This window comes from Pyricularia pennisetigena, chromosome 6, assembly GCF_004337985.1.
Source record: "Pyricularia pennisetigena strain Br36 chromosome 6, whole genome shotgun sequence".
NCBI lineage: Eukaryota > Fungi > Ascomycota > Sordariomycetes > Magnaporthales > Pyriculariaceae > Pyricularia > Pyricularia pennisetigena.
The window spans coordinates 6,295,443-6,322,008 of NC_043744.1; the positions used below are offsets into that span (position 1 = coordinate 6,295,443).

The window sequence follows — 26,566 nt, forward strand, 5'->3', positions numbered from 1 at the left end:
ATCCTCGAGGCCACCAGCATTGCAGGCTGTGGTAATTTGTACTAGATCACTGACCCAGGGTGGCCGGGGCTGAACAACGAAAATGTAATCAAGCTGCTCCTCGCTCACCCGGACATAGGTGCAAATGAGGAGTTGGAGCAAATAGAATCGGGAACGACGCTCATTTCCATCAACGCAGAGTGCAAATGTGTCGATCGTCTACAATTGGATCCAGTGCTGGTTGCCTAAATCACCAGAGTATGCATCAAAGTTTTGACCAAAGGTTGATGTGGACTTGGTTACTGAAAAGGTGTTGCTAGATGAATTTGCTTCTTTAACCCATGAAGAAATAAACAAATACAAAAACAGCGGTGCGGAACCACGTTGAAAGGAACATGTACCGAGTGGCTGCACTACTGTTCAGTGAGCGAGAATCTGGTAGGGGAGGGGACGATGCATAAATCTATAAAATCATCAAATATCTTCAGAGCTTTGGCCGGCAATGTTTACACCCTGGTAGTGAGATGGACGCTCGGCAATAACCAAAAATCGTAGGGAAAAAAAAAAAAAAAAAAAAAAAACAGCTTATCCTTGTCACAACCCCCACATGTGCACAACCCACCCGGTTCTCATGCGTTAGATCCTTGCTACAGGGATCGCCAACCAGCGGGGCAACCAGCCAAAACTTGCCGGGCGCGCGACGGCAATTGCCTGCGAAGCGAAAAATAAAAACCACCACCAAAGAAAAAGTTAGAAACAAACGAAAACCAACCCAACAGCTCAAAACCATGACGACAGCCACGCCACCCTCCCTCGCGCTCCCAGGCCAGCTCCTCGGCCCCAGCTCCCGATACCGCGCCGGGCCGGGCACTCACATCCACGAAGCGAACCTGTACTCGTCGCTGCTGGGCGCCGTGTCCATCACGCAGCCGGCCAAGCCCGCGGGGCCGACGAAGCGGCCCAACAAGATCGTCAAGCCCGGCATGCTGTCGGCGAGCTCGTCCGAGAACCTGCCTACGATATCGGTGCAGCGGCGGAGGCGGGCGGCGGCGGCGCTCCCCGAGGTCGGCGACGTGGTGCTGTGCCGCGTCACGCGCGTATCACACCAGCAGGCCATCGTGGCCATCCTGGTGGTGGGCGACGCCGTGCTCGACGCGGAATGGCAGGGTGTGATCCGGGTCAGGGACGTCAGGGCGACGGAGAAGGACAGGGTCAAGATTGGGGAGAGTTTCAGGCCCGGTGATATTGTGCGGGCGCAGGTGGTATGTTTCTTTTTTTTCTCTTCCTACCAAACGGCTACGTACGTTTACTGATTGGGCATGTCAACAACAAAAGATTTCACTCGGAGACCAGGCCAACTACTACCTCACGACCGCCAGCAACGAGCTTGGAGTCATAATGGCCAACAGCGATGCCGGCAATCCCATGTATCCGGTCAGCTGGAAGGAGTTCAAGGATCCAGAGACGGGGTTGAGCGAGCCGAGAAAAGTGGCCAAGCCTTGAGAATGACCATGAGCGCAGATTCAGTCTGTTTTCGGTGAGCGCACGTTTTAGAAGATATCAGCATGTTGGAGGGCAGATGGAAAGAGTCGCCATCGCACATGGCTCACAAATGATACCCAAACTGGCAACAAAAAAAAAAAAAAAAAAAAAAAAAAAAAAAAAAAAAAAAGTTGGTCGGACTAGAACTACAATTTCTGTATCAAGACGACGGAAAAGAAACCCAATACAGACAGACGTCTGTAAATGCTGCCAGAGTGTTCTCCTGGCCAACAGGCACGTCTGCATCAAAGAAGAAAAATACGTTTCTCAGGACGTAAGACTTCACACGCCTCTCGATTCATGTCGCTACTCGAAACGTGGCCATTAACAAAACTTGTCAGTAGGTGAACGGAATAGTCTCGTTGGCATGTGGCAACGGCGCTAGCAAGTCGCTCCTTGAGCGGGATGTAAAACCACACATTGACGCCATTGAACACATGGTTTTGTGGCGTCGTAGTAAGCAGGTAGGGCTGGTCCTGTGCGCCGCGCCATCACCGACTTTGGCTGTCCACATCTGGCTGGCTTGGTGAAAGCTAGACTAGATAGGAGTTTTTATTTCCAGGGCAGGTACCTACTGCACTCTTGCAATTATTCAGTGTTTGTTTATTCGTCACGTTTCGATCAAGGCACATTGCACATACGTGGATGTTCCCTGGTCCATCAGGAGTTGGAGCGGGTGAAGCGAAACAAAAAAAAGCCATTGCTTTCCAGGGATGGATCCTCTAGACTAGGGCTCGAGGTAACCATCCCGCTGTTGAATCATTGCCAAGCCCATGCCTGTTTGGGACTCGTTAGGCGTTGTTTGTGAACACTGACTTGGGGGGCTGCGTGGATGTGGACGGGAGCGTTTCTTGCCAAGTCCAAATAACGTGAGGCTGCCGCGGTCCGCGTTGCACCAACAGAGCCGCCGACGACGATCATGATGTAAGTGGGATCTTGAAGGGCCGTAAGAGTTCTAAATCTAGCAGTGGATAATTTCTCAGTTTGTGGATAGTTTATTGAACTGTGGACTCCTCCTTTTAAGCGACAAACAAAACTACAGAATGCTGACGGGGGTGGTTTTGGTGAATCAAAAGGAGAAAAAGTGGGCGATGATGGAATGAAATTGGGGTCCAACAGTGAAATGCGCGCTGAAGGAGGAGGCTTGGACGCTAAACTTTGTTGCAGCTCAGGTCGCGCAAGATTCACGAAAGAACAGACCTTCGGATCATCAGAGAGCTGTGTGTGTCATGCATGCTAAGTGACGAGAAACCTCTGGGTCAGCGTCATCCAATCGAATACGGGGTTTTGTGTGAAGGGGAATCCGACCGAGCACAGGGCTATTGCGACTCTGACTCTCAATATTTCTATTTTCTTCCCGTCGACGTAACGGATGTTCGTTCATTTGATCATTTCTTCTTCCGACATCTGAAATATTAAACAAAAACCCAATCTTCAAAGCTTCCCGAAATAGACAACCAAGCCGGGCCAAGACAGCACTTGGGTAGCATCGAATTACGGGAACTAAACCAATCACAGCATAAAATCGGCCTTGTCAGGCGGGGCCCATCCAGCCAAAGGTCGATCCGCCAGCGGAGGCGAAGCAAGGCAGCTTGAGCTGATAGCCTGCCTGGCTTGCTTGGGCAGCAGGAGTTGCATCCCCCCCCCCCCCCCCCCCCCCCCTCAAAAACGACACCCCCCCATGTGCTGATTTTTCTCACCAATCCCATTAAACCCCCATCCCATCTTTGTGATCCCTTGATCCATCCAAAGCCCACACGACGTCAGGCGGATTTTCTTACAACTACCTCTAACCAAAATAAGAGTTTGAAGAGGCACATTCGAGATCCAATGAGAAAGAAGTTCTCGAGACCAAATCTCGGGACTTGTAAAAAAAGACTGCATTAAAAGGACCGAGTTCGCACTTTTACAGTCAGCAGCTGGTTGCACTCAGTTTGAACTCTCAATATCGCTTCACGCACCATTGACTTTCTCTCCAATAGTCAGTGAGAAAACCACCAGCAAACCAAAATAGGTAGCCGTTCTTTTTTTCCAAGAAAGGCCAAAACAAGACCAATAAGAAAACAAAAACCCAACCAACATAGGCCACACAGTCGTTTGTCATTAAAGAAAAAAAAAAAAACATTACCAAGGTCGCTTGATCCAAACTCGGTTGGGCCATCAACTTCGGTCTGCTTACTACGACGAATTACTACAACAAGCACATAAACACCCACCACTCACCCACGAAACAGTCAGACACTTTCCGAGCCTGAGAACTCTCCCATTTACCGGGACTGTCTTCTATTATTATCAACACGGCGATGCTAAGCTCAGACGCCAACAACAACAGGAGATCAGCATTCAGACCCCGGGCGCAATTCCCTTCACGTCGTGAGAAGCTCTTTGAGCCGAACACAAACACCAACACAAGGCATCAAACTCCGCCGCCAAGACAGGTTGTAAAACCATTTGTTGACCAACAGGGCTCCACATCGCCTTTATCGACGGCATCGTCACCAACTTCGTCAGTATCATCCTCATCATCAACAACATCGAGCTGCCCAAGATGCGGCTTCGACAACTCTCCCACATCGTCCGCGGCCACGTCGCCCACTGCTTCAACCCGCGGTGAAGACGGCGATCCGACGTCGCTGGCCGACGCCCAACGCCAGATTGAGGAGTTGCGGCTGCAGGTGCGCACGCTCAACGAGAAAGCCGCCGTGGCCGTCGAGAAGTGGGCCGGCTACGAGGACGAGCTGGCGCGGTTGCGACGGCAGCTCAAGAACTCGTCCGCCACGGCCAGCAGCAACCAACCTCAAGCCGCAGCAGCGACAGCCGGAGCAACGCACGGCATAGGCTCCTTCTGGAGCGGCAGGACGTCGTCTTTGTCGCCGCCCCCACCGGCCGCCGCTCGCGACAGGTCGTCGGCGTCGTCGTCCAAGATGGACAAAACCACCGACGACTTGCTGATGGTGCTGTCCAAGGAGCAGCAGCTGCGCGTGACGGGCGACCAGACCCTGGACGATTTGCTGGTCGCCCTGACGCGGGAGCAGCAGCTGCGGGCGGCCGCCGAGGCGCGCGAGCTGGACGCCAGCCGCGAGGTCGAGGAGCTGAGCGCGTCGCTGTTCGAGGAGGCAAACCAGATGGTGGCTACCGAGAGGCGCGCCAGAGCCAAGCTGGAGGAGCGCGTCGACGTCTTGGAGAAGAGAGACGCCGAGAAGAAGAGGAGGCTGGAGAGGTTGGAGCTGGCCGTCGGCAGGATACAGAGGGTCAAGAAGCTGCTCCAGGAGTCGTGATTGCGCTTTACCAAATAGCAATGTCTCTCGTTCTTTTTTTTTTTCTTTCTTTTCTTTTGTTCTATATAATTGATACCATACGACGGGAAGAGGGGCCACGGCAAGGCAAGGCAAGGCAGGGCAGGGCATGTTATGAGGGAATGGATAATCACTACAGACTGGGTTGGACACCAGAGTACAAGATGTCAACGACAACTATCGCAAGAGTCTACATAGTTGTTTGGCTTGCACATAATGATTCGGATAGTGTAAGAATTAATAACCCTCTAATTACTCCCGCTCGCTATGTACGTAATACAATTTTATAAAAATCAGTGGAGAACCAAGCCGTTGAAACCAGCTGTGTTTCCGTGCAGGCTCCAGAGGCGGCAGCGGCGGCGGCGGCGGCGGCGTCGTCGTCGTTTGGTACCCGAAAGCCCAGCCTGCGGATACAGTAAGCACGTAGCTTGCCTCCTGAGGCAGGCGGCCTCTGGGATCTGTCAGTAGACAAGCAAAAGGTTTAGGCGGTAGACGGTCCTGCGGTGGGTTCGGGTTCTGCAGGATCAGGGTTAATCAGAAAAACCATTCCACTCTTCATAGCCGTCGGTGGTCTCACCCTTGGTGTCCGTTGGCTTTGTCTCTTGCCCTTCGGCAACTGACTGCTTGGCCTTGGATTCTTCGGCAGGAGCTGCAGCTGGCTTCTCATCTGAAGCGGTACCCGACTGATTCTGCTCGACAGCGGTAGCCTTTGCTTCTTCTTCGGTGTAGATGCTCTTCAGAGGTCCCACCCCTTGTAAGTGTGTCGACGACCACTGGTGGAGAACCTTTTCCAACTTTGGACCCCACACGCTCTCGCCCTTGACAAGGTCGTCGTATTCGAGGCAGTTGTCTCCGGCCAGCGCAAAGTCGCCTTGTCTGTTACGGACCAGCTCAGCCATCAATGCGGCCGACCCCACCTTCTCGCCCAGCTCATGTGCAAAACTCCTCACGTAGAATCCAGATGTGACCGTCATCCTGATCTTGCAAGCTGGCGGCCCCTTGCCGTCCCATGGCGGTGGCGTGTCCGCGCTAGGAGCTGGCGGCACCAAATCTGACCCGCGTCCCTTAGACGGGCCTCCCGGTGGCAGCTCCCCTAGCGCTCCTGACATGAGCTGCTCTCGACCTTGCTTCCCCTGCTGCTGCTTCTTGTTCGGCCTGCCATTGCTCTCTTCGGCCTTGCGCTTCTGACCCCGCTCAAAGACGAGCTTGTCCTGCCGCTCCTCGGCCTGCTCCTTGAACGACTGGTGAGCGGCAAATGCCCGGTCCTCCTCCGCGCCCTGCTCAGGTGTCATCTTCTTGCCGGTCGCCTGCTCGTGCTCCACCCTCCACACGCTCTCAGCGAGGCTCTTCTCGGCAATGCCTGCCTCCTCAGTCGGCCATCTGTGGTTGTGAGTGCCCGGCTCATACCACTCCAACAGCTCCAGACCGAGAACCTCGACCTCACGGGTTTCTATCTCGCGCGGGATTGGCTTGCCCTCGCGAGCGTACTCGTAGAGCGGCTTGCCGTTCATCTTGAGCGCCGAGTACAGCGGGGGCATCTGCTTGTACTTGCCCCTGAACGCATCCAGTTGCTTCTCCACCTTTTCCCTCGTGATTTCGTCGTACGACTTCTTGGTCAGGATGCGCCCGACGCGGTCGTACGTGTCGGTGGCGGCGCCAAAAACCACGGTGGTTTCGTAGGTCTTGGTGCACTCGAGAAAGTTCTGGAGGGACTTGGTGGCGCGGCCGACGCCCAGGATCAGCACGCCCGTGGCCAGCGGATCCAGCGTGCCGCCGTGGCCCATCTTGACGCGGGGGTCCTGCTTCCTCTTCTTCCACTTGCGGTTATGTTTGCCCTGCGTCGCGGCGTCGCGGCGAGCCTCCTCGGCTTCGCGCGCGAGCATTGGGGCGAATAGGCGAGAGGGCTGGAAGTAGGCTTGACAGTCACGGATCACCTGAGCCGAGGACATGCCCATTGGCTTGTTGATGGCTTAGGGGAATTGTGTGTCAATAGGTGCGGCACCGGGATGTTCCTCAGTGTTGCTTACCAAAGATGCCATCTAGGCCCGTCACTGATGGTATAACCATATCGGCCAGCTTCCGTAGACTTTTTTTCATTTAGATATGGAAGCAGAAGCTTTCAAGCCTGGAGAAGCACACCGAAGGTATGTGCGCAGCGCGAAAGGGTAGGTAGGTGGGCGCAATTGGAATAGAATCGGAAGACATGCGACGTCTTCAGCGATCCATCGTGCATGGGGTTGGAAAAAAAAAAAAAAAAGAAAAAAAAAAAAAAAGTTCGAATTGAAACTTTTCCTAGCATTTGCGCCAGGCTGCAGGGTTCCGTAGCGGGACGAGCTTGCTTTGCGGGGTTGGGTTACGTTACGCGAAACTGCATGTGTTCTCCAACCAACTTAATTGCTTACCCCACCGCCGTCGCGTTGGCAGGGGTGATAGCACATCACGCGTCCTAAAGTGACCGTCATTAATTCGTGTTTCGCCCTTGCTTACAACTAAACTACACCTTGATATTGACGGCCCAAATCGACTTCATGCCGCACACACTCACTAGTCGACTCGCCTATCGCTCTAGCCAATCCACCATCACCTCGTCTATGTTCCGACAGAGACCTTTTTCGACATTCTCGTGCAAAGCGTAGATGCTTCCCGATCGCCAACCCAACCCGGGACCTCACACTCACTGCAACCATGGGAGGTCGAGGCAGTGGCCCTAGACTGCGGGGCGTGCCTCCCAGAAAACCACCCGGACGTACTCGCTCCTCAGGAACCCCGATAGACCCATGGGGTCCTCCGGTTTACCATGACATCGCCCGGGTCCTTTATCCGGCGACAGCGACGGGGCTGCCCAGCAATGACCCGGAATCTGAAGATCCCATGTTTGACCTGCAGGACGCGACCGTGTTTCGGCAGGACGGCAAGACCATGGCGAATCTCCTCGAAGTGGCGGTAGATGGTCCATTTATTGTCAAAGGCAAGATGATTGTGGAACAGGATACAGAAGACCGACGTAGGTAGCAACCCCGAGTCAGTGTGGCCAATCCTCACCCAACTAACAACCTCTAGTCGCGATACCCAGGTGCAAATCTGTTTACGTTGTGATACCCAAATGCAGCATGTTTTCGATGGGCTATGGGCCGTTAACCTTGTGGGCATGGTCTGTTGGCGGATGGATGGAGATCAAACCTGCGAAGGTCTACCGCGAAACCTACTTCAACATGTTTGAGGCTATTACCCTCTACTGGGAAATCATGGCTGCGTACCAGGACCTCGAGCACAAGTTTAGAAAAAAGTCCAAATCGGCCATTCGTCAAGCACTACTAAACGCCCGACTAGACGAAATCTTCTACCAGTACGCCAAGAATGCAGGCGACGGCGTCATACTTTCCGAGGTGGAAAAGCGATGCGATAAGCACGCCCTGTTCCTGCTTGACCAATTCGATCAACAGTCGGATTTCGACTGGGACAGGACAAGCTTTTTCCACTGGATGCGGAAAAGACATCCCGATATTGTCGCCAAACTGGAAGCACAGAAAACCAAGAATGCGGCTACGAAGACTAGTTCGCGAACGAGAGTGTCAGTCGACATCGAGATGTCTGGAACAAAGCATACGAGGCCCGAGCCCAGTAAACCCCTGCCTGCTGTACCCCCACCTTCTGGACCTCTCTCTACTATTCGGGCGCCTGCATCTACACCTGTCTCTACGCATATCTCTTCCACGGCCGTCAAACATGGCCTCATAAAAAACCCCCCAGCGACCAATTTACCCACCATTATTACTCTTTTGGAAGAAATCGCCGCGGAGGCGGAGGGGGGTCGCAAAAGTACCTATGGAAAATTTACATCCGAGATGTATAAAAAATGCAAGCTTTCCAACACGGCTTATTCCATCCCCAAGGAGATTCTGCAACTATATGCAGCCGACATACTAAAGACCCTGGACCCGGAGCAATGGAAGGGATCACCGTTATGGGAAGGGCTGGAAAAGGAGGCCAAACAGCCAATTACAAAGCTTGTCCACTTGCAATCCATGGAGGAGATAGCCGAAAGGCTTGTGCGCCGCCAACATCGAACAATTGTCTCGGTGGAGGAAGTGGCCACGCCTAGCCGTGTTCCGAATAGGTCTCATGCCGGCAAAACACCACGTTTAAGCCTATCTGTTGCGAGAAAGCGTCCGCTGGAGGAAATGGATCTCGACGACGACGGTGAAGTTTCTGTCGAGCCAAGCCCGGCAGGACCGAGTTCAATAGGGCCAGGGTTAATAGGGACCAACGCTGCTCCGCCTAGGCGCCGGGGCAGACCGCCCAAGATATCCAGAGCTGAACGAGCCCAAATACCACAGGACCAGAGCACCGGAAACACCGACGACGAGTCCAGTGATGAATCTGATAGTGGCATTGGCGGCACGGCGACCAAGGTCGTCCTCCGTTCATACCCTCTGCAGACGGAGAAGCCGACCGGTCCAATGGGTACATGGGTCTGCTCAGAAGCCGGTTGCGGGCACATAGTACGGTCGGCAAAAGATATAGGACAGAGGAAGAAGGTACTGGAGCATATGCAGCTGCATACAAAACACGACATGGAGCTGGCAGAGCAGGCTCGAGAAGAGGGTCAGCGAAATGGGTTGCCAGTCAGGTAAGTTTTGTTTTTGGTGGTTTTATTTACGTGCTTATGGGCTTGATACTAACAGGGCCTCATTTTTACAGCAAACTTCTGGATAAAATTATGAAGGATGCTGCCAATAAGTCTGAGCGGATCAAGCGAGCGCAGCTGGGCTGGTAGCTTTGTCAGTCGAGGGTCGATCCCACAAGGCTGGAGCCGATGATTTCAAGATTCTAGAGCGGTAGACTTTAATGATAAGATGCGACATGAACCTGAATCAAGCCTGTCACTAGAATAGATCTAGTCTCGACTTAGAATAGTTTTACAAATTCTACACAGCACGGCAAGCACGGATTCACCGCCGGGCACGTTTCTGTCCCGGGTCCGAAGTGGTGCCAGACGGCAGGTCATGTTCCGGCAGGGTATCCCAATGACGTGCAGGGTTCCTTGTTTCGATGATTGGACAGTGGTCGATCAAGCGGGGCAAGGCCAGGTACTGGACCCTGGAAAAATGACCATAGCAGGGATAATCTGCCCAGTAATTCGGTAGCCTCGGGGACCCGACACCAGGGACGGGAAATCACTCGCAGAAAAGAGAGAGAGAGAGAGAGAAAAAAAAAAAAATCAGACTGTACAGATCTCGTCAACAAGTCCCATTATGCTCCTGTACCCCTGAACCCAAGACTATATCAGTCCGGGTCATCGCGTGCAACTGCACGCATCCGTTCCTTCATTCTTTTTTCGTCCACTTTCCTTTTTCCAAACCTCCCACCCCTCCCAGTAACCATGTCGTCCCCAATCAGCGGGTTCCTCCGCTTCGTGGCTGTCCTCCTGGCCCTCGTCTCGCCGCTCGTCTACCTTGCCGAGCAGCGCCTCGAGTCCTTCTACGTCTTTGACCACAAGCACCTGCACGAGCTGTCCAACCGGGCCATCGCGCAGCACGGCAACAACACGCGCGCCATCGTCGGCCACATCGTCGACGAGCTGCGCGCCCGCCCCGAGACGACCAAGTACATCAGCGTCCAGGAGGAATGGGTGTTTAACAATGCCGGCGGTGCCATGGGTGGCATGTATATTATCCATGCCAGTGAGTTTTTTCTTTTTTTTTTTTTTCTCTCTTCTTTTCCTGCCTGTCCTCCCACTCGTACACATTTTTTTTCTCTATTCGTACACAGGCCAGCTGCTAAACATAAAAACAAAACAAAACAGGCGTCACCGAGTACCTCATTATATTCGGCACCGCCATCGGCACCGAGGGCCACACGGGCCGCCACACCGCCGACGACTACTTCAACATCCTGACGGGTGAGCAGTGGGCCTACGTGCCCGGCGAGTACGAGCCCGAGGTCTACCCGGCCGGCAGCGTCCACCACCTGCGCCGCGGCACCGTCAAGCAGTACAAGATGCCCGAGGGCTGCTTCGCTCTCGAGTACGCCCGCGGCTGGATCCCGCCCATGCTCTTCTTTGGCTTCGCCGACGGCCTCAGCAGCACCCTCGACTTCCCGACCCTGTGGCGCACCACTGTCGTCACTGGCCGCGAGATGCTGGGCAACTTGGTGCTTGGCAAGTTTTAGAAGGAAACATCAAAGAAAAATGGCGGTGAGAAAAATAGAAGCGGGAAGAAGGGGACGTCTTGTGGACGTTTTGTAAAGCCTTGAAAATTGGGGGTTGAGAGTGACAAGGTACATAGTAATAATAATGCTGTCAATGCTATAACCAATATCTCTTAGCTCATTAAGTCTCACTACCCAAAGTCAAGCATGCATAGCAAATGTTCGACTCGATGCCATCCTTGAAATTTTTTTGTTTAATGCAAATCATCTTAGCACCACCCAGACACTCAGTTACGAAATCTTACTCATTCTTTAATGTGTAGCGGGAACTGCTTGGTTCAATTCCTAATGTATATTGTACCCAGTCCACAGATATGAATATCATTTGTCTACCAACCAATATCCATCCCAATTTAGAGTGCCAAAGAAACCTTCCAGTCGGCCGAAACACGGACCCCGACGCCACGAACAATGGCATACGGCGTCGGTTCCTTGACAAGCTGGGCCTCGACCGTCTTCTTGACTGCCTTTCCGTCAGCACCAGTGCCCTCTACGGTGACCGATATGCTGTCACCTGCAGACCTGGAGGCTGGCACTCCCAGGACCACAACCTTGTCCACCACCACAGCGTCAAACGCCTTCATCCAGGCGCCGGGCTTGATTTTGCGCAGGGCAGCTTCGTCACGGCCCTCAAAGTCGGCCGACGAGATGGTGTTGTCCTCAAGCACGAACTTGCGATGCACATACTGCTGGGTCTCGTAGTCGAAGCTGTCACCGTCGTCGACGTACAGCGAACCCTCGGCCTTGCCGCCTGACTTGGGGTACGAGACCACAAGAGTGTAGGGATCAAAGCGCATGAGGGCGCTTGAACGGCGGGGAATGTCCCTGCGAGCAAGGATGTGCCCACCGCGCATGAGGAGCGGGATGGTGTCCAGAGGTGCAGGCATGATTGTGCGCTTGCCCTTGGTCGTGGCGATGGCAGCGTAGGTGAAGTAGTTGTAGTACACCTCGTCGTCAGGGATGTAAATGTCCACCGTGTTCTTGTCCTTTTCGACCACGGGCTTGTGAAGGAGACCAGTCTCGCCGACGAAGAACTGGTCATCGATAGCGAAACCACCCTCATCGGACGGGTGCGTGTAGAACATGGGCCGGATGATGGGTGTACCCTGGGTTGCGGCCTGCTGGAAGGTCGTGTACCACGAGGGAAGCAGGCTGTAGCGGAGACGGAGCGCCTTGGTCATGATGGACGTGTAGGGTTCTCCGATGAGGTACGGCTCACGGCGACGGGCGTCGATGTGGGCGTGGCCACGGAAGAAGGGGTAAAAGGCACCGGCCTGGTACCAACGGGCCATCAGTTCGCTTTCAGGGTTGCCAAAGAAGCCGCCGACATCGGCACCGGAGAAAGGGAATCCGGCTATGCCCTGGCTCAATAGCATGGGGGTGGCGGCGCCGAGGTGCTCCCAGGAAGCCTGGTTGTCACCAGTCCACATGGCGCCGAGACGCTGCGAGCCCGCAAAAAAGGATCGGGTGAGGACAAAAGGCCGACGCTTCTCACCCGGCTTCCTGGAGATGAGGGCTTGGTGAGTGGCGTTGTGGAAAGTCATGCCGTTGAGGTTGTGCACGTCTCTGTGCTCCCAGTTGCCGTGATGCAGGTTATCCTTGGGCATGGTGACCTCTGGTCCGTTAAAAACAGACGGCTCGTTCATGTCGTTCCAGATGAAGACATTCTCGGCAGTGCCAGTGAATGCGGAGTACTGGAAGAGGGTCTTCCACCACTCAACAGCCTTGGAGTTGAAGGCGTCGATGTAGTGCGAAGCTCCGGGCCAGCACCAACCCTCGAATATACTGCCATCCTTGGTCTTGACTGCCAGATCCTTGGACTTGAGCTCCTCGACTACCGGGTATCCTGGCTCGTTCTTGATGTGCGGATCGATAATGACAACGAGCTTGCGGCCGTGCTCATCGAGCGCTTTGGTCATGCCGATCGGGTCTTTAAACATGTCCTTGTCCCATGTGAAGTACTTCTTACCCTCGGTGTATTCGATATCGAGCCAAATGACGTCGTATGGAATGTGGAACTTATCCATCTTACGGTCGACATCCTTGACATCGTCGTCGGAGATGTAGTTCCAACGGCACTGGTGGTAACCGAGAGAGAATTCTTGCGGCATGGCGGTGAAGCCAGTCAACTCGCCGTACTTCTGGATGACGTCCTTCGGGCTTGGGCCCAAGAATACAAAGACGTCCAGGATTCCGCTCTCAGAGATCCAGTGGGTCTGCGTGGTCTTCTTTGAGCCCAGTCCCAGAGCCATGGGGTTCTTGGACGACTTGGCCTTGGTGATGTCAATCCAAGTCTCAGCTGCGTTGAGCCAGAAGACACCAACGGTAGAGTCCTTGCGGTGAGCCTGCATGAAGGGGATGGCTCCGTAGAGACTCATGGGGCTGTCAAGGATATACTCAAAGACGTCCAGGTTGTAGAAACGGTAGGGCTCGTTGTAGTTACCATCACCACCGCGTGTCTCCTTAAGAGACAAGGGGCCGGCGTGCGATGGAATACCAAAGACATGCTCGTAGTCGACGAATGATATGTCAAGACCGATGCTCTCAGGGCCACGGGGCTTGGTGTCCGTGTTGCCTCCAAAAGTCTCCTCCCACCACGTGCTCTCGTCCTCGCCTTGTGGCTTCTCGTCCTTGATCTCATCCTTGTTCTCATCCTTGTTCTCGCCCTCAGAATCCTTCTGGTACTCCGCCTTGTCAGTCTTGGGCCGCCAGTGCTCCAAGTTGAGGAGGCCTCGGTCGTTGAATTTTATCTGGCTGCTACCGTCCCTCTTGAAGTCGATGCCGAAAGGTGCGAACTTGATGTGAGCCTCGAACTTGCCCTCGGGACCGAACTTGACCGTGATCTGGTCCTTGTCCTCGAACGCCACCTTGGCTTCGGGATCCACGTCCAAGCCACCGACAATGGCGAATTTCTCAGCTTCATTGTAGCGCTCTTTGCGGGCACTGCTGCCATGCCTGAGCTCAATGTCCTTGTTGATACGCTTCTCTTCGTCGACGGTGACGCGTGCGGTGCCCGACTTGAGGAACGAAACGGTCAATGGCAATCGGACAGTCGCGCCATCTTCAGCGATGGTCTTGAGGATGATGGCCTCGAGTTTGCCGTCCTTCAAGGCGACGGACTCGGCAAAGACATTGTATGGGGATGCCCAGGTAGAGCTGGTGGCTGCATCGGCATAGGCTCGATTACGCTTACAGAAGCCCGACTGGTCGCACTTCTTGAAGTCGTGCTCCTTGACCATGAATACGGGAGTAAAGAGGGAGAATAGGAGACAGAAGACTGTCGCCCAGCTCCAGCTGGAGGACCGCATTTTGTAAATATGAATTCTTCGCTGCAGGTAGTAGGTGGCCTGCACGCACAATGGTTGCAATGGTTCACTTGTCAACAGTCTCGCTGAATGGAGCTCCGTCAAGCTGTCCAGTTTCCCTGTGGGCTATGACGAATGTGGACTAGCGTCAGTCTGACGTACCCACCTCGTCCATGCAGGACGAAGACGCTTCAGGTACCTTGAACGGACAAGACAGGAAGATGGTAAGAAAATATTGAACGAACGTACCTGACTTCGAGAAAGGAGGAAAAACAAGCAAAGATGGCAAAGTTGGTATGGAAAGGAAGAGAAATTACGGTGAGGTGAAAGTGCAAATTCAACGTTGCCAATTGATAATATGCCACCAGAAGCAATGTGCTCCCCGACAGATCTAGGTCCTCCATGTACCTTACTAAGTTGAGTACATTAAACGGCACGAACTCTACCTCCTACGCTTGCACTTAAGCGGGGATGAACTTGGCAGCACGTCGTCGGTGGCTTTTCCAGGGGTTGGTTCAAACTGACTGCTGCTTGCTGCTTTACTGTTTCTATCTTCGCATGGAAGAAAATCCGCAAGCCTGTCAACTAAACGGAACGGAAATCATTGAAAATAATTGGCTGTCCTATCTGTCAATGTTAACAAAGCTCAGTAAACCTGTTCAAACTACTTAACTCGGCACCGTCTAGTCTAGCTGCACGCTTTTGCCCAACCTGATCCTCCATTGTTGCATAAGCACTGCGGGTCTGCTGTTTAACGACCATGGCTTCCCCCGATTCGCAACCCAGCAGCAACGGCGCCACGACGGGAGACCCCGCCACCAAGCTTGGGCATCAGCAAAGGCAGAAAATATTTACCCCGCCAAATTTTGCGTTGCTGCTATGCCTCCTCCTCAGTCTGGTCAATTTTTACCACCTACAAAAGCCAGGCCCAGCTTCTGTCGTTTACCTTCAAGAATCTAGTACTCCAATTCCTCCCACCATCTACAAAAACACCGCCAAAATGTCCACTGAGCAGACGTAAGTTGTCATTATCTGTCTTGGGTGCTTATTGTCTACTTTATAGACTACTATTACAGCTTCCTATTCATTGTTAGATTCTCGCTGACCATATTCATAGCTTCATTGCCATCAAGCCCGACGGCGTCCAGGTATGGTGGCAGCAACCTTGCTACTTATCTCAGACAGTATCATGAAAAAAAAAAAAAAAAAAAAAAAAAAAAAAGCTCTAACAAGCCCGGAATACAGCGCGGTCTGGTCGGCCCCATCATCTCCCGCTTCGAGCAGCGCGGGTAAGTCTAAAGCCGCTCCCACTGCTACCCTTTGACATTGACAGTGCAGCTGACAACCTCCCTCCTCACAGCTACAAGCTGGTCGCCATCAAGCTGGTCACCCCCGGCAAGGCCCACCTCGAGCAGCACTGTGCGTTCTCTGAAGAATCCATCAGCATCTTGAGCTTCGACTGATAGTAGCTTTGTAGATGCCGACCTGAAGGACAAGCCCTTCTTCGCTGGTCTCGTTGAGTGTAAGTGCTTCCCACTGGTCTGTTATCAAACGCGGAACAACCAAGTTAACGAAGTGCCGTACAGACATGAACAGCGGTCCCATCGCCGCCATGGTCTGGGAGGGCCGTGACGCCGTCAAGACCGGCCGTAGTATGTGACATGCTCGATGGATCCCACGCAAAGCATGAACTGACAACATATAGCTCTTCTCGGTGCCACCAACCCCCTTGCCTCGGCCCCTGGCACTATCCGTGGGTAAGTTTTAAGACCCTGACCCTTTGCACATGTCCAACATGATACTAAGGCTTCCCCCCTCACACAGTGACTACGCCATCGACGTCGGCCGCAACGTCTGCCACGGCTCCGACAGCGTCGAGAACGCCAAGAAGGAGATCGCCCTCTGGTTCAAGGAGGGTGAGCTCGTCAGCTACCAGGCCTCGCAGGCTTCCTGGATCTACGAGAAGCCGTAAGCTTCTCGCAGAGGGAAATACAATAAAGGAGACTTTTGGTGACGGATTGAATGTCGACTATACTTGACTCGGCTGGATGGATCAAGGCGAGGGCGATTTGCTCATGTCAGAGACACAGGCCGTACAAGTCAGATTAGATAAACAATACAGCAAAATCAGTCTCAAACACGCCTTGCGCTGCGGGGCTAGTAGTCCAAGTCGTGTGTAGTTGGGGGCTATCTCTTCCGAAACAAGGACTTGGCCCGCACAATAACCCCGGCAAACCACGGGGTGGCCCACAAGCTGCCCGCTATCCTCAAAGGCAACATGGCTTTGGTGATAGCATAGGCGAGGGCAACCTCCACCACGACGCGGTAGGGGCCCTGCGCGGCCTGGACCTTGGTGAGCGCGTCGGTGGTCGAGTCCTGCTCGCCATCCCCGGCGGCAGCCTTGTCCAGTCCGAACCAGCCCTTGCGGCGAAAGTAACGCTCGAACTTGGCCAGACCCTCCTCCACGTACGGCCCGTACCGCTCCGCGACCCATGCCACGGGGGCGACGTGCAGGTCGGTGTAGTGGAAGAGGGCGAACAGGGCGAGCAAGGGCACGATGGCGGTCAGCTCGTGCAGGATCAGGAAGGCGGCGGCGTGGGACAGTGGTGCCGACTCGAGGCGGACGACGTACGGTCGGAGCGGGCGAGGCAGGCGGGCGACGAATCGGCGGATGGCGGACGGCGGAGTTGCTTCCGATGGGGGTTTGGTGGGTTCTGGCGGCGGAGTGGTGTATCTGCGTCTGAAGGGGCCCGGGCGGAAGAGGCGTGGCTGTGGTCGCGTTGTGGCTCGACGGAGGAGTTGGGAGGCTGACATGATTGGTGATGGAAAGGAATGTCGAAGCTACCTATCGGTGGGGGTTGTTTGGATGTTGCGGCAACAGTCTTGTCCACTTCACGAGACGCTTGCCTTTTTTTTTTGACACGGGACTCTGAAGCGAAGCTAGCTTGGATGGGTATGGGTGACGTGCCAAGCTCAGATGTAAATTTAGAGGGATAATAATGCGCTTGGAGCTTATTACCAAGCTTCTCCAAAAAAAAAAAAAGAAAAAAAAAAAAAAAACACCCAATTTAGATATCGCCCCACAGTCTTTTGCGGTCGGCCCCCCCACCAGTTCCAAGTATCGACCCTCTTTTCTCTCTACCGTACATAATCATTCCACAGCCGACGTCTACAGCTCTTCATCACTATCGGCATACAACTTGCCCTCAGGCAGCTCATTCATCTCGTCCTCCTTGCTGTCCAGGTCCCTAAATGCCCACCAGAACAAGGTGGCTCCAACCAAGGCGATGACGGCCATGGTACCGTAGTTCCAGACCAGAAATGGGTCGGTGCTCAGCGGAACAAAGGCCACGGCCAGGGCGCTGCTGAAGGCCGCCATGAACACGGAGATGGCCTGGACCGTGGACCGCATGTTCTTGGGCGCCTTGCTAAATGCGTACTCGAGCGACGTGATGGATGCCAAGACCTCGGACAGCGCGACCAGCACGAACGAGCCCGTCTGCGCCCACACCGACAGGTTGGCGGGTGGGCACTTGCCGCCGGTAGCAGTCATGCCGGATGCCATGGCGCCGCACTCGGAAAGGCTGTAGATGCGGCTCTGTACCACGGCCGCCCAGGCCATGGCCGCGCCGCCCATCAGGAAACCGGCCGTGATCTTCTTGAGGGGCGTAAAGTTGATCTTGTGCTTGCGGAGGAAGGGGTAGATGATAAAGTCAAAGATGGGAATCAATCTGGGCGATGATGACATTAGCGACGATGAATTTTCTTTCAAAGGTGCGCGTCTGCCTGTACTCACACGATCAGAGATATGGGGGCCAGGTTTGTCAGCAGGTCGTTCGGTACGTTATCGAGCCTCATGGTAGCGGCCTGTGAGATCAGGTTGTTGTTGATCTGACCAAAGCACAGCCAGTAAATTGGAAACCAAAGGAACACTTGGCAGGCGGCGAATCCGCGGCGGCTGGGGCAAATCAAACATTGTCAGCTAACACCTTTATTGGGCTCGGGATGGCGGACCGGAGAAGAAGAAGAAGAAGAAGAGGAAAAAAAAAAAAAAAATCTTACAGCTCATCAACCCAGGCATCATCAAAGGTCATCCACTTGGGCTTCGTCCCAGGCGCAAAGTTGCTCGGCTTGACGTTTTCCCAAAAGGTCCCGTCGTTGAGCCTCTGATAAGTCACCCATGGCAGCACATGCCATCTCCCCTTGTTGGCCAACAGAAAAGTCTTTAGGGCCTTGCCCAAGGCGCTGCCTGCAGGCTTTCTGGTCTTGAAGCGCTTGCGGCCCCACCACATGATGGAAGGGCAGAGGCAGAGTATGATGGCCGGCAGCAGGAATGCCAGCCAGAAACCTACGTAGGCTTCGGCGTACACCATGGTTATCTGACCCACCAGGGCGCCGATGTTGATAAAAAGGTAGAACCAATTATAGACGCGGCTGATGGTCACGCCGGGATCCTCGATGACACGCTCGCCCGTCTTGGGTAGGACGACGACTCGAGGACCCTTTTCTGTGTCGATCTGCTCGGCGATCATGGGGCTGATGTTTGGCATGAAACCTCCGGCGGCGAAATTGACGGTGAGCATACCGACGATGAGGGCAGCGAGCGCGTGCGAAGGTCCCTGAGCCAACACAGGCGGGGAGGCGGCCACGACGAGTATCAGGTGGCCCAGGATGGCGATCAGCAGCGCCGCGCATATGGTATTGTATCGGCCGAGGTGCTGGTCTGCGATGTAGGCGCCGAGGAGGGGCATGCAGGCGCCGACAGCTATGTTGGAGAAAGTGATGGAGGTCGACGCCTGCTGGCCCATGCCCAGGACGCCTGGTTGGCCGTCCCGCGTGAGGGGCGCGCCTGTGACGGAGCCCTTGGGCAGGGGCATCTGGATGAAGTTGGTATAGAGGATGACGGTTCCGAACCAGGAGAAGCGTTCACAAAGCTGGATGAAGGCTATGGAGTAGATGTCGAGCGGGATCTTGGATGCTACGCGGCGGAGGGTGAGCAGCTCCTCTGGAGTCGGTTTTTCGTGAGACGATTGGCTGACAGCATCCTCTTTGTCGGAGAAATAACTGCCTGTCGAGTCGGCTCTGTCGACAAACTCGATGGGGCGCATGGCCTCGACCGAGCTCTTGGTGTCGGACATGACTGTTGGAACAAGACGGAAATCGACTTTATTGGAGCTGCCAATCTCCAAAGTCTTGATACAAAAAGAAGAAGAAGAAGAAGAAAAAAACGAAAGAAAGAAACAAAAAAAAAAAACAAAAAAACAAAAAAAAAAAAAAGAAAACACAATAGGGCCAGCCCTGATCGTGTCTACTTGTGTTTTGACAAGGTTGATTCCAAGCTTCTAAATGTTGACAAGTCCAAAGGCTGGCTTCCTTTCAAGTGGAAAAAAAAAAAGAAACCAAAGCTCTTGTAAATAAGCAAACCGATCTTGCAGCATCAAAATCTTGTCAGTTCCCGACATGGCGTTTCAAACCCACCGCTGCATGATTAGGACAATCATAGTCCTGCTAGACTTTTGAGGCTTCGTCCGAAGGCCTCGACGTTTATCCATGAAACGCGTGGGTGATACCTGGGGCAAAGTGAGTGAGTCAATGTGGAATTGGTACGCATCAGCATCCAAACAAACATATACATGTGTATAGTATATCCAGGCAACTTAGCACGGCATCGCCCTGGGCTGTTTTGAGTAAGGTACCTGACGCCCAGGTGGCGTCATCGCAAGAGGGCTTGGAACGTGTCAAAAACCCCGGCGCTGGAGCTGATCTCATGGCGAGAAACATGATTGCCATTCAGATACAAAAGCTCTCCAAGCTGGCATGAATATGGGCGTAGACGGGATTCGCGGTCTCCGCTGCTTCGTCAGAGGAGCTTGTGAGGACAAAGCCTTTGGAGGACGGCCGCGCATCTAAAGGCCTACAAGGGCAATGGTCAACAACTGAGTTTGTTTGTCAAGACCGGCAGGAAAACATGTCAAGGACTGGGGAAGATAGGATAAACGGCTAGACTAGTCTGGTGTGGCTGACTACCCGTCTGTGGAAAAGTTCCACGGCATTGGCCGAACTGATCATTGGACGATGAGAAGCTACTATATAAGAGTACTGCTGTTACCTGTATGCAACAAATCCTATTCTAAACCAGTCTAGAGGATTTATTTTTCTTCTTTTCTGCCTCATGTTCTGCATCGAGAAGGTTCGTAGCTTTCAAACTGCCGCCCCTGTAGAGTTTGCAAGCCAAGACCTGGTAAAAATTTGCCATTTCATTTGAGCATAGATACAAGGTTATTCTGGCTATGTTAGGGTATCCTGTGTCAGCTTTACCATGTATACTACATAGCCTCGTTCACTGTATTTTAGCTGGCACCGCCACGAGGGTGTCTTGTTTCTTTTCTCAGGGTTCTGAATTAGTCAGCTCTGGTAATGATTATGGTATATTATTACACACAGTATATCGACGGACTATTCCGATTCGACGCGACTCCCTTACATTCCCTGCAACGTCCTGGGCTGGTACTCCTCCTCCAGGTAGGTCAGCTCTTCGTCCGTTAGCTTCACGCTCAGGGCCTCGACGGCCTCCTCGATCCTCTTTTCCGTGCTCAGACCCAGGATCGGGGCGCAGCCCTTGTGCAGCACCCACGCGGTGGCCAAGACGGCCATGCTGACGCCCTTCCTGGCGGCGACCTCCTGCACGCGGTCGATGATGACCGGGTTCGAGGACTCGTTCCACTTCTTGGCCTTGGCGTCCGTCTGCTCCCTCAGCGACTCCTGCGCGCCCTCCTCCCTCCTCGCCGGGCGCGCCAGCAAGCCTCTGGCCAGCGGGGACCAGGGGATGACGCCGACGCCCGTCGCGTTGCAAAAGGGTATCATCTCGCGCTCCTCCTCCCGGTACAGCAGGTTGTAAAAGGGCTGCATCGAGATGAACCTCGTCCACCCCTTGAGCTCGGCCGTGTACTGCAGGCGGGCAAACTCCCACGCGTACATGGTGCTGGCGCCGAGGTACCTGACCTTGCCCGAGACGACGACCTCGTGCAGCGCGCGCATGATCTCCTCGGGCGGCGTCTCGCGGTCCAGCCGGTGGAGCTGCAGCACGTCGATGTAGTCCGTGTCGAGCCGCTCGAGGCAGTCGTCGACGGCCTTGAAGACGTGCTTGCGCGACAGGCCCATCTGGTTGACCAGCGGCCCGTCGTTGACGCTGGGAGGCCGACTGCCGTCCTCCATGACCGGGTTGAAGATCTTGGTCAGGATCACCACCCTGGACCGGGGGATCTTGTACTTTTTCAGCGCCTTGCCGATGATCACCTCGGACGCCCCGTTGGAGTACGTGTCGGCCGTGTCCCACGTGTTGATGCCCAGGTCGTACGCCTTCTTGAGCAGCTTCATGCCCTCCTCCTCGCCGAGCGTCCACGGGGAGCCCTGCCAGTTCGGGTCGCCAAAGACCATGCAGCCTTGGATCAGCTTGGAGACCTTGAGGCCGCTGTTGCCGAGGCGGACGTACTCCATCTTGGTGGACATTGTGAATTGCATGCAGATGGAGACCCAGATGTGTGAGGTTTGAGTGACTGAGAATGATTGAAAAAAAAGAAAAAGAAAAGAAAAACCAAGTTCCTATGAAAAAGTCGCAAGTGTATCCGTCAACAGATAAAATGTCTAAACGTCTCGCACTCTGTTGACCCTCTCTCTCTCTCTCTCTCTCTCTCTCCACATGCGTGGCCGTCTCAGCCAAACCCTCGCCCGCCGCCGACAATCGGGCATCATCCTCGCATGGAGCCGAATCCGGGTGGGGACCTCTCGCACGCCGTGCCATTCCGTCTGGACCCCGGCAAGCTAACCGGGAGCCAGTGGTTTTCTTGCGTCATAGTCTAGTGAAGTACCATAAGAAATGTCCATAGTAGTAGTTGGTCATGCAAAATAACATCACAACAAAGGAAAAAAAAAAAAAAAAATCCCGGCCTTCTCGCCGACCCCTTTTTGGTCCCCCCCCGCCCCCCCCCCCCCTTCCCCACTCCACTAGTCCTCGCGACATCTAACAACTCAAAAAACATCAATTTTCAGACGCTAAAAGACCACTCGGGAATTGAACTCGCTTTCCCCGCGGGGACCCCCTGAAAATGCGGAGGGAAGGCCTCGCTGCGTCACTAGCGGCGAGTCTGAGATGCCTCGTGTCCGGAAGTTTAATGTTACGCGCTCGATGTGATTTCGTCTTGAATTTGATCCAATACTTCTTTGAACTTTGAATTTATTCAGACAGTCTGTACTTCATCGCGAGCCGGCAGGAACCAGCTCTACGAGACCATTCGACTTCCTCACGACCCTTTCCTCAACACCCCACCCCCCATCCATCTACACATACCATGACCTCGATCCTCATCACGGGCGGTGCCGGTTTCATCGGCCAGGAGCTCGCCGCCGTCTTGGCGCAGCAGTCCGACATGTCCATAACCCTAACGGATCTCACCCAGCCGCCTGTGCCGCCCACCCCGGCCGGCCAGGGCGCAAACGTGACCTTCAACTGCATCGCCTCTGACCTCACCGACCAGGCATCCATCGCCACCATCTTCGCCCAGAGGTATTCGGCAGTCTACACCCTGCACGGCCTCATGTCGGGCGGCTCCGAGGCCAACCTGGAGCTGGGCCTGCGCGTCAACCTCGACAGCCACCGGCAGATCCTCGACTTCCTACGCAGGACCCACCCGGGCACAAAAGTCATCTTCCCCTCCAGCCTTGCCGTCTACGGCCCCACCGGCCCGGGCGAGGTCGTCTCGGAGTTGACCTGCCCGATGCCGCAGAGCAGCTACGGCGCCGAGAAGCTCATGGTCGAGACGCTGGTCAACGACTACTCCCGCCGCGGCCTGCTGGACGGCCGCGTCGTGCGCCTGCCGACCGTCGTGGTCCGGCCCGGCGCTCCCTCGGCCGCCGCCTCGTCCTTCGCCTCGGGCATCATACGCGAGCCGCTCCGCAACCAGGCCAGCACCCTGCCCGTGCCGCTGGACCTCGAGATGTGGGTCGCGTCCCCGGCAACCGTGGTCAAGAACCTGATCGCCGTCAAGGACGTGCCGGCCGACAAGTTTGGCCTCTGGCGCACCGTGAACCTGCCCGGCATAACCGTTACGGTGCGGGAGATGCTGGATGCGCTCGAGGCCGTCGGCGGAAAGGAAAAGAGGGCGCTCGTCACCGAGGAGAGGGATGAGAAGATCGAGAAGATTGTGTGCAGCTGGCCCTCGAGTATGGATACCTCCAGGGCCCAGAGCATGGGGCTTGTGGCCGATGTGCCCATTTTGGAGACCGTCAAGGCGTTTGCCAAGAGCGAGGGGCTGTTATAGCAGTACACTTGATTGGTTGTTGTTAATTTTGCTTTGATCCGTTGAGACGATTTAATGCCCCTCACGGGAAATTCATGTGATCGTAACCAAAATCCAGACCCCCTACGGCCCCGTTGAAATCCAGAAATGATGTAGTACCCAAGACGAAATCCGGGCTGAGTACGTTGTTGAACATGACTGGCGTCTCGACCATGCCGCCGTTCATGTTGCTGCCGTCGAGCGTCCCATCACCAAAACCGCCGTTGGGATGCGGAGGATGCATCCCGTCGTACATGGCGCTGGGAGGCAACGTCGTCTGGTCACCGCTCCCATCCCCAACCACGGCGGCGTCGACACGCGTGTGGAACCCGCCGTCGACGGTCTGCAGCAGCTTCTTGGCAGATTTGGCCAAGCCGTCTGCCATCAGGTGGACCAGGTGCCACTTCCCGACCCTAACCTCTCTAAATCGGCCCACCAACTTGCCAGCTAGGTCGCTTACAAGTCCGACCTCGACCAGCCCGTCTTCACGTCGTCGAGTCGCGATCTTGAGCAGAAAGACGCATGCAAAGGCCGTCATGGCATGCAGGTATGAGGGCATGCCCCTTAACCCCTCGCCGATGTCCGGATCGTTGAGCAGCAGCTCGACAATGGTGGTAGCGGCCGTCACGGCACCCGTTGCGGCGCTGCGGAAGACGGCCGGGATAGGTTCGCCGGGCGTCAGACCACGGAATACATGGCTGAACAGATACAGCTTGGCGAAATGGTAGTGAATGAGGGCGCCTTTGGCAGGGAATTCGCCGATTGCTTGGAAATGCTCTGTTGATGGCCTTGGGTCAGCATCGAATGCGGATCTAAGCTGAAAAAAAAAAAAAAAAAAAAAAAAAAAAAAAAAGCCTTACTCTTCAAAACGGTGGACCAATACCCGATCCAATGATCCAGCTGGCGGCTAAAACTGGCAATCTGTGACGAGTAAACGAGCGGAATGGCGGATCCGTTGTCCGGGCCGAACAGCTCGTGGACGCCCGTCAAAATGATGTGCAGTGCTACCTGACTAATCAGCCTGCGGTCGTCGTCGGTCGCCACCGGAGATGCCAGAAAGTCTTCCCAGCCCTGTATGGAAAAGTCCTCGCGGACAAGGGACGGTCGGCCGTAGAGAATCGAGAGGTGCTTGTCACAAATGTAGAGGTTGTACCAGAGTCGCATGCAATCGGCCGCGTCTTGTGCAGCCGCGGCCGAGTCGGTCAGCATCCCGTCGTTTGTCGCGTCGTGATTGTTCGTCCTGTTGGTCGTGTTGTTGATGTTGTTGCTCACTTGGCTGTCGGGCGTCTGCCCTTGCCGCTGTATATTTGGATGCCCTGCGCGTCCTGGACTGATGGTCTGCGTCTGCCCACACGCGACGACGCGGTGGTAGTTGGCTACCAGATTGACTTCGGTAGCGAGACGGATGGCCATGCCCGATAGAGTCCACGACACGTCGCTGAGCCAGTAACTCGCGATGCATAGCGCTCTCAAGTGGTCGCGGTTGATCCTTCTCTCAAATACCGAGTCAAAAACTGATCCAGATACCAGTCGCCGGAACTCTCGGTTGCATATTGGATACAGTCGGTTGCTTCCGGAATCATGCATGGCCGCGACAGTGAGGATACATGCCGCCAACAGGGGACTTTGCCGACGCAGGTCATCCAGGGTTTTCCACTTGCAGTTGCTGCCGTAACCGATGCGGTAGATGTAATGATCCAGTCGCTCGACGTACAGCTCAAACAACTTCTGCGCGTCAGCGAGACTTATTTGGCCCTCCGAGATGAAGTCCTTTAGCGACGTTGCGTTTGCGCCCGACTTTTGCGCAGCCCCGGGGCCACCCGAGTGCCGATGGCCGTGCTGGTGCTCAAGAGTGCCAGAAGTTTGGGTGCCGTCTCCGTCGTCATTTCCCCTCAAAGACTTGAGCTTGGTCAGGTAGTATACAGACTGCATGGGGACATCTGGTGATTGAGGCAGAAGTTTGGGGGAGTTGTCGGTGGAGGGTCCGGCCTCTGCCTCCTGATGTGGCTCCAGACTGTTAGCAGACGTCAGGTTGTCGGGCCCAGGTCGGTCGAGGGAGCTGCGCAGGGGCGGCAATGGGGGCAAGCCGGTGTGTTCTCGCATGTTCTGTACTCCCGCGTGCAGCATCTCCAAGTCGGCAATGATGTCTTGGTGCCACTGGGAGCGTTCATCCATGAGCATCTGGAGGCTCTTGCTCAAGACGCAAGAAAGATTTCTCTCCTTGCAGCGACGGCATGGCGGGGTGCCCTGGTCCATATGACATCGTATCTACGGGCAAGGTTAGAATGCCACGTCCAGAGTGATGCGGCACAGAAAAAAAAACGAGGCGACTCACTTTTTGCTTTCGGCATGCTGCACAAGCTTTGACCTTGCGCGAGATCTCGACCTGCTGTGGGACCGGTGGCGGCGCCGAGACAGGTGGATTCTGAAGCGGATGCGGACGGGTTTCGATCGAGTCCCTCCGGATGCTCTGGGCACGGCCCAAATTCACACTGGCAGGAGATCCAGACGCACTTAGTTTCCTGGGTCCGCCCTGGCCATTTGCGTCCTGTAGGTTAGTCAAGTCGATGGTCTGCGGTCAGCTGATGGGCAAGCAAAGATACGGGGTGGTGGCCGTCCAGTCAAACGGCACACCACAACGGGGAAACTCACGTGAGGAGACGACCCTGCAACATCGGGAGCCGGGTTGCTTTCTTGCCACGTTCTTTTCGGCATTTCTTTGTTTTTTTTTTTTTCTCTTTTTAGGTAATACCGTTATGCTGCTGCGGGATATGTTCCCGAAAAACCACGCCACCACCAAATGATGGCCTTGGTCTGTACTGTCCACAGTCAACAAACAATACGCCGCAAAGCGCCTTTGAAACGCGGCAGTCACACAGCAGCAAAAAAAAAAAAAAAA

The 26,566-nt window shown here is 54.6% G+C and overlaps 12 protein-coding genes across 12 annotated transcripts in view; 6 read left to right on the forward strand and 6 right to left on the reverse strand.

The window, feature by feature from the left end:
- Positions 1–767: 767 nt before the first annotated feature.
- Positions 768–1,482, forward strand: PpBr36_05545 (uncharacterized protein; the record flags this gene model as incomplete). Its single annotated transcript, XM_029892699.1, has 2 exons — positions 768–1,241; positions 1,315–1,482. 2 exons carry the CDS (start codon positions 768–770, stop codon positions 1,480–1,482), a joined length of 642 nt encoding a protein of 213 aa, XP_029749942.1.
- A 2,342-nt stretch (positions 1,483–3,824) lies between these two features.
- Positions 3,825–4,799, forward strand: PpBr36_05546 (uncharacterized protein; the record flags this gene model as incomplete). Its single annotated transcript, XM_029892700.1, has 1 exon — positions 3,825–4,799. The coding sequence occupies one exon, from the start codon at positions 3,825–3,827 to the stop codon at positions 4,797–4,799; it is 975 nt and encodes a 324-aa protein (XP_029749943.1).
- A 548-nt stretch (positions 4,800–5,347) lies between these two features.
- On the reverse strand, positions 5,348–6,914 carry PpBr36_05547 (uncharacterized protein; the record flags this gene model as incomplete). Its single annotated transcript, XM_029892701.1, has 2 exons — positions 5,348–6,786; positions 6,845–6,914. 2 exons carry the CDS (start codon positions 6,912–6,914, stop codon positions 5,348–5,350), a joined length of 1,509 nt encoding a protein of 502 aa, XP_029749944.1.
- Positions 6,915–7,502: 588 nt separating this feature from the next.
- PpBr36_05548 (uncharacterized protein) lies at positions 7,503–9,594 on the forward strand (the record flags this gene model as incomplete). Its single annotated transcript, XM_029892702.1, has 3 exons — positions 7,503–7,821; positions 7,878–9,447; positions 9,519–9,594. 3 exons carry the CDS (start codon positions 7,503–7,505, stop codon positions 9,592–9,594), a joined length of 1,965 nt encoding a protein of 654 aa, XP_029749949.1.
- A 606-nt stretch (positions 9,595–10,200) lies between these two features.
- PpBr36_05549 (uncharacterized protein) lies at positions 10,201–10,988 on the forward strand (the record flags this gene model as incomplete). The annotated part of the gene is made up of 2 exons (XM_029892703.1): positions 10,201–10,501; positions 10,624–10,988. The coding sequence occupies 2 exons, from the start codon at positions 10,201–10,203 to the stop codon at positions 10,986–10,988; spliced, it is 666 nt and encodes a 221-aa protein (XP_029749950.1).
- Positions 10,989–11,380: 392 nt separating this feature from the next.
- Positions 11,381–14,335, reverse strand: PpBr36_05550 (uncharacterized protein; the record flags this gene model as incomplete). The annotated part of the gene is made up of 1 exon (XM_029892704.1): positions 11,381–14,335. The coding sequence occupies one exon, from the start codon at positions 14,333–14,335 to the stop codon at positions 11,381–11,383; it is 2,955 nt and encodes a 984-aa protein (XP_029749202.1).
- Positions 14,336–15,092: 757 nt separating this feature from the next.
- Positions 15,093–17,143, forward strand: PpBr36_05551 (uncharacterized protein; the record flags this gene model as incomplete). The annotated part of the gene is made up of 9 exons (XM_029892705.1): positions 15,093–15,349; positions 15,450–15,480; positions 15,578–15,621; positions 15,693–15,751; positions 15,810–15,854; positions 15,919–15,984; positions 16,038–16,089; positions 16,157–16,300; positions 16,606–17,143. The coding sequence occupies 9 exons, from the start codon at positions 15,093–15,095 to the stop codon at positions 17,141–17,143; spliced, it is 1,236 nt and encodes a 411-aa protein (XP_029749201.1).
- On the reverse strand, positions 16,520–17,146 carry PpBr36_05552 (uncharacterized protein; the record flags this gene model as incomplete). The annotated part of the gene is made up of 1 exon (XM_029892706.1): positions 16,520–17,146. The coding sequence occupies one exon, from the start codon at positions 17,144–17,146 to the stop codon at positions 16,520–16,522; it is 627 nt and encodes a 208-aa protein (XP_029749200.1).
- Positions 17,147–17,501: 355 nt separating this feature from the next.
- On the reverse strand, positions 17,502–19,470 carry PpBr36_05553 (uncharacterized protein; the record flags this gene model as incomplete). Its single annotated transcript, XM_029892707.1, has 3 exons — positions 17,502–18,063; positions 18,129–18,290; positions 18,395–19,470. The coding sequence occupies 3 exons, from the start codon at positions 19,468–19,470 to the stop codon at positions 17,502–17,504; spliced, it is 1,800 nt and encodes a 599-aa protein (XP_029749199.1).
- Positions 19,471–20,812: 1,342 nt separating this feature from the next.
- On the reverse strand, positions 20,813–21,841 carry PpBr36_05554 (uncharacterized protein; the record flags this gene model as incomplete). Its single annotated transcript, XM_029892708.1, has 1 exon — positions 20,813–21,841. The coding sequence occupies one exon, from the start codon at positions 21,839–21,841 to the stop codon at positions 20,813–20,815; it is 1,029 nt and encodes a 342-aa protein (XP_029749198.1).
- Positions 21,842–22,680: 839 nt separating this feature from the next.
- PpBr36_05555 (uncharacterized protein) lies at positions 22,681–23,649 on the forward strand (the record flags this gene model as incomplete). The annotated part of the gene is made up of 1 exon (XM_029892709.1): positions 22,681–23,649. One exon carries the CDS (start codon positions 22,681–22,683, stop codon positions 23,647–23,649), a length of 969 nt encoding a protein of 322 aa, XP_029749197.1.
- Positions 23,650–23,710: 61 nt separating this feature from the next.
- Positions 23,711–26,566, reverse strand: part of PpBr36_05556 (uncharacterized protein) — a gene marked incomplete at both ends in the record, with an annotated part of 5,316 nt that continues 2,460 nt past the window's right edge. Inside the window, 4 exons of the mRNA XM_029892710.1 lie at positions 23,711–24,444; positions 24,528–25,935; positions 26,003–26,215; positions 26,320–26,333. Of these exons, the coding sequence (XP_029749196.1) occupies positions 23,711–24,444; positions 24,528–25,935; positions 26,003–26,215; positions 26,320–26,333 (2,369 nt within the window). The remainder of the gene's footprint in view (positions 24,445–24,527; positions 25,936–26,002; positions 26,216–26,319; positions 26,334–26,566) is intronic.